At 39.0% G+C, this 6,000-nt stretch overlaps 1 protein-coding gene across 1 annotated transcript in view; it reads left to right on the forward strand.

The window, feature by feature from the left end:
- Positions 1-6,000, forward strand: part of znf462 (zinc finger protein 462) — a 46,821-nt gene extending 40,821 nt beyond the window's left edge. The window contains exons 11-13 of the mRNA XM_079178741.1: positions 154-472; positions 1,391-1,532; positions 1,917-6,000. Coding sequence (XP_079034867.1) covers positions 154-472; positions 1,391-1,532; positions 1,917-2,136 — 681 coding nt within the window. The 3' untranslated portion in view covers positions 2,137-6,000. The remainder of the gene's footprint in view (positions 1-153; positions 473-1,390; positions 1,533-1,916) is intronic.

The following is a 6,000-nucleotide window of genomic DNA, read 5'->3' on the forward strand; positions in this document are numbered from 1 at the left end:
ATAAATGTAATTTATTGTGCAAATATTGTGTCCGCCCTTTAGCTTGTTGAAGAAAAAAGAAAAGCCACTCGTAAAAAAAAAGGGAGTTCTTTGAGATAAATACTTGTCAGAGCACACCACACCAAACTGATAAGACTTCCTGTTTCTGATCAGGTTATCCGGAACTTCGAGCTGATGGGCCGCGTCAACCTGGACCAGCTGGAGATGATAAAAGAACAAGGGAGCAGCGCAGAGGAGGAGGAAGAAAGAGAAATGATGGAGATGGTTGGAGATGAAAAAATAGCTGCACAGGAGGAGGAGGAGGACGACGATGACGACGACGAAAGAATGGAGATTGTGCAGAACATAGTGGAGGAACAGAGAGAGATAGATGATGAAGAGATAGAGGACCACTTTAAAGAGGAAGAGGAGGAGGAGGAAGAAGATGAAGAGGAAGTCAGGGGGCTGGAGGAGGAGAAGCCCGGCCTACAAGGTAAATGCAGATGAAGTAATCTTTGTTAAGTTAAATAATATCTACTCATATTCATCTTTACTCTAACAAGGTCCATATTCAACTGTCAAATACAACCACTAATGTTTGCTGAAAGAACAAATATATACCTCACACCCAGCCAGCACAGACCAGAACTACTATTTAACCGCTGCAACACATTTCTTTACAAAACCTTCTGGGATTACACTATGAATGAGTATCTGCTGAAAAGCCGTTTTCTGTCGTGTTCTCAGTAATTATACACAATATTGTGATCTGTGTGAAAAATCTCCTGTGTCTCATTTTAAGCCAAGTGAATGGGCCTATAAGTAAGAAAGCAATCACACTGCCAGAATACTGGAAGTCCCAGACTGTACATGTGCTTTTATAAATGTGTTTTAGCTCGCCTTTTTCTCATGAGCAGTCTTTTTCTTCCAAAATAGCCACAATCTTAGTCACATATACGTGACTGAAGGAAAAGTAGATTTCACACTAAAAGATGCTGATCATCCCTGTTGTACAGAGGAGCTGTTAATTTGCGATTACATTACAGTCATTTAGCATACGCTTTCATCCAAAGCGACTTACAATTCAGATTCTATATCACATTTCTACACCGTAGGCACAGCCACGGGAGCAATTTTGGGGTTAAGTGTCTTGCTCAAGGACACATCGACGTGCGACTAGCGGAGCCGGGGATCGAACCGCCGATCCTCTGATTGAAGGACGGCCCTGCTCGCTACTTAGCCACAGTCTAAGTTATACATAGCAATGTATAACTATGTTTGAAATGCTGATCACCTGATAATAAACAAACTATGGCAACTAATATTTCAACTGGTTTCAAATATTGTAGCAAATATGAACACTTGTGCTCCTATCCTGAGACTGACCAATCATTTGAACTCTATTTCCCAGAGGTCCTTGCATCTCCCAGCAGCAGCTGCAGCAGCAGCAGCTCTGCGCCCGGCAGCGCAGAGAAGCGGCTTCCCTGTGAGTTCTGTGGCCGCTGCTTCACCAACAGCATCGAGTGGGAGCGTCACGTCCTTCGACACGGCATGTTAGTATTTTTTTTTACTATTTCTTTCTTTAATCAAAGCAATTATTCAAATAAAAACACAATCTTTTATTTTCTAATCATTTAAATTGTGTGTTTTATGTGAATAACCACTACAGACGATGGTAACAAAGTAAAATAATAACATTTAGAATTGTTGTCTTCTGGATGGTTGGAATTCATTTTTAAATTATGGCATATACCATTTTTTTGGTATGTATTTTGTATAACGATACACACAGACCTGTCAGAGGCGCACCTGTGCTACCACCAATGAAAATGTTAAATGGCTGTGGTCTTGTCTCATTAGCATATATCTGTATATTTAAAAATCATATAATTTCACATGTAAAAGGCACTTATTTTTGCTCTCTCCCTCATTGTTAGGGTGGTTAATAACAATAACATGGACACCAGCACCACCTCCGCATTAGAGGCCTCAGCTTCATCTTCCACTGGCTCCTCTGTCTTGATGGACACAGGATTGGACCCGACCAGCAACGGCAACGAGGAAGGGAACCCCGCTGATCTCTCGCTGGGAAGTCCAAGCCAGTATGTGGAAGGCAAAACAATGCTTGACACCAAAAAGGATCAACAGTTTGGTTGAAGTGATTGAGGCCTGTTGGGATAATGTCCTAGAGACTGATCACAGTGGGTAGGATCAGCACTGAGGGATCGTAAAAAAGGAGAAAAAAAAGATTGAAACTGAAAAAAAGTGACTTCTTATGAGTTGGCGCATTACTAGATTTTAGGTGTTACATATTTAAGTATTAGATTGTGCTGCATAAAACGGCTGAGCTCTTTAAATGGGCAGTCCCCTAGGACAGATCTTAATATATTGGTAACCAATAGTGAACAGAACTCTTTATTGCTGACATTCTGGTCAAATCTACAGTGACAGATCCCACCTTGATGAAACTAAGCTATTTATAGAGAATGATGTCCAAAATGATCAACTAAATTTTGAATTTTTGAATTTGAAGCACCTTTTTACGCTCCCCCAAAACAGGGGTACTGTAAATGTACCCAAATGGAACAAACGCGATATGAAAGCATTTAAAACCGTGGCCCACTGTAGAGCTACCTATTCTTGTTTCTTGTCGAAATTTGAGACTTTTTTTCATCTTAGCCTTGTGTTAAGTGTGTAGAAGTATTCCTCGAGAAAGAATCGCACCTTATCTATTTTAGTAAAAAAAAAAAAAGACACAAATCCTGTTTTCTTCATTCGTAGAAATACTGACAATTTTCCCCAATGTTTGTAGCAAATTGCTATATTTTAGGTCCCTTAATATTATACTACGTATAAGCCTTCAGCCTGTGGCACCCTTCGCATTTTGACTGTACCGTTTCATTGTCCAGTAATTTCACGTGATGGAATAATGGAAATAATGGGATTAGTTAAAATCTCCCTTCCCCTGTAAGATATGTTGTTTGTAGTCCGGGTTAAACAACATCAACCTGTGCACTCAGAAGATCAACATAACAACAGAGATATGTTTAATGTGTCATGACTGCATCCCCATGATATAGGTATCCGTTAAACTGAGCATTGCAAGAGTTAGCCTGGAACATAACTACAGGTTTTTATAACAGTGGCGTAATATGTGTCATCATTATCAATAGACAGAGATCACACTTGTCTTTTCAGTGAAAAAAAATTGAAAATGTGATTTGCCAGGATCCAGTTCTGTACGGGCATCAAAATCACAATTAAATGCAAAGTTTTGACGAGGCTGACCACCACGGCTGAGTGTTGAAGTGCCTTACGAATCCAGTTCCTCTAATGGCCACTTAATGGCTTTAATTGATTTAAACTTGACTTAAAAAAGGTGAGGTAGTTTGAAGTACCCAGGCAATCACCCCCAATCTCTCTGTGAGTTCTTTTCCACAAGGATTTATGGCCCCAACAGCTAATTTCACTTCTATTAATTTGTGCCTCAGTGGCAATTCTGACAGTCATTGTTAAAATAAAATCAGATTAGAACAAATTAGATTTTTTTAGTAGTAATTTCACAGAGTATCAGTACAATGAAATGTGTTGTAGCATGGAACCAGGTAGTGCAAACAGCAGCAAAGACAATGTTGAGGCCTGAAGTGTTGGTTTGACCTGATTACAAAACAAATATATATATTCTCATCAACCCCAGGTGGTAATTAGCTACATAGCTTCGCTTTTTTTAAACAAAGTCTTGAGATATCTGTCTCTGAGACTTTTTTTCTGATTCAAGGGAAATAGATGGAATTGAATTTGTTTTACTCACAGCATTTAGGAAAATTGAGTAGATTTTGTTGGAACTACTTTCTACCAAACAAAAAGTCCCTATGAAAACTGTTGATAGTGTGATCTGAGTGTTGTACTGTACTATCCGGAGTGAAAGGGGAAGCTGTTTATGGAAAAGTGTGCTTAGTGTGTTTCTTTCAATGTTGTGAGCACCACAAATGAAATTCCATGCTAAACTGGCTATGTTTGGAGCCATGTTTGCTTGATTGACAGATGTCTCTGTCTTTCACAGTCAGCCCTGGTGATTACCTCAACTCCATCCAGGCCCCTCCATATCACCCAAATTCAGATTTTTAGGCTACCAATGACTGACAGGCTGGCATTAAGCATAAGACTCAAATCCTGGCTTTAAGACATCCCTTCAGAAACGTATGGCTGATGCCACAGACACCACAGATATGCTTTTCTACAGACTGTGGTCCAGTTTTGTAGTAATGGGATGCACTGAAAAGACAAGTGTAACCAGCATAGAAAACCTTAAAATCATTGGTTTCCACATAAATCGAGTTTATTTGCCACTGGTACTCTATTTTGACTTTTTAAAAAGGTGTAAAATCCCCCAACTTAAACTCCTTTAAATTCTGTATTGGCACAACTGTCACAGCCTGGATATGTGTGCTTCTTTTTAGATAAAGTTGTCATGTTATTGTTGATACTGACAAAAGGCAGAGATTGTATTTGTTGAAAGTTGCTGCTTGAATACCCTAAAGCCTTATAAGATAATAAATAGCAATTAAGTCAAATGTAAGCCCAATTCCAATAAGACCAATAAGCAACATGAAACAATCTGAAATGATATGGCTGATAACTTTAATATAACGTTTTTAAAAGGGCACGATTAATGTAATTGTGTTCTTGGTACCAAAATATTTACCAAGACTGCTATGTTTGCTGCTGTGTCCATCCTGAGCATTGAACCAGTGATGGAAATGGGAAATTTGGGTTTGTAACCCAGGCGAACCACGTTTGCAGCCATGTATAGAAAACAAAACTACTTGTTAAGTGTTTGAACCGTGGTGTTTCAGAAAGGATACTTTAACCCTTTTTCCTTTAGGTGTTTTCATTTGTTTTTTAAAGAAGAAAAAAAAAGAAATCTAAAGACGATAGCTAACCCTTAGGGGCTTTTTGAATCCCCAGTCCAACATTATTACGCTGTTGTACAATGTCTGGTTACGATGAAAAATATCTCCTTTTCTGTACTGTAATGGGAATGAGCAGATAGGAAGAGCAGTGTGGTTGTACAATATTTAAACACATGAAGGAAAAGTATGCAGTTCTCTATTATCTAATGGCCTGGGCTTTTATTGTGAAGGAGAAAAACATGTGAAAGTAAGAGACAAGAAAAAAAATGTGTTCCGTTAGGGGCATTTACCTAAACTGCTTGGTCCTTTTCTGGGATTGGCCAGTCGACCTATTGATCCCTCTGAGATCGAGCTGACTCATGTCCAGTCCAACATCTGATACTCCAGTATCTTCTATCCATGACCAGTAAGGACATCAGCGCACTCGCTCCAAATAGTCCTGCCCTTACATGTAGTCTACCCAGACATCGGGAGGTGGGAATGTAGCAGCCCCACGATGCTCCTCAGTCCTTGTAATACCTTTAAAAAAAAAAAAAAATGTTGAGTTGGTGCTGAACCTCAAAGCCCTTTTTTTCTGTTTTTCAGGACCAGCGTGTAGCTTTTTTTGAAAGTAAAATTGTTTGAAACCTGTTGTTGTAGAAATAAGCTTTGTTAAGGCAGCTTGTTGCCCAGCTTGAAAGCCCAGTGTAAACCAGATGATAAATTGGGACAATCTGGGTAATGAAGCTGTCAACCCAAAATTGTTTGTTGTTCTGTGATCATTTTAATAGAAAATGACTATGAATCCCACACTGTGTGCAGTCTCTAGACTGTAATATTCCCAGTTTACCCAAAGTTTAGCCCCTGCTGACAACACACTGGATACTTGTATATATGTTTAGTTTGTTTCCGATGAACTTCTCTTTTCAGACTGTTGTCTCCATAGTTTGACACTAGACTCTCTCCTTCTTGCCTTTCTTCCCATATAAATCTGATTACCTGATGGTGGGTTGTGATGTTGCCTAGAATGATTGTTTACAATTTTATTCCATTTATCTCTGGATATTCTGTAAATATTGTAATTCATTGTCTTTTTTTAACTTGATAATAAAGTTATCAAATAACGGTT

Source organism: Pholis gunnellus (genome assembly GCF_910591455.1).
Source record: "Pholis gunnellus genome assembly, chromosome: 18".
NCBI classification, from domain to species: Eukaryota; Metazoa; Chordata; class Actinopteri; order Perciformes; family Pholidae; genus Pholis; species Pholis gunnellus.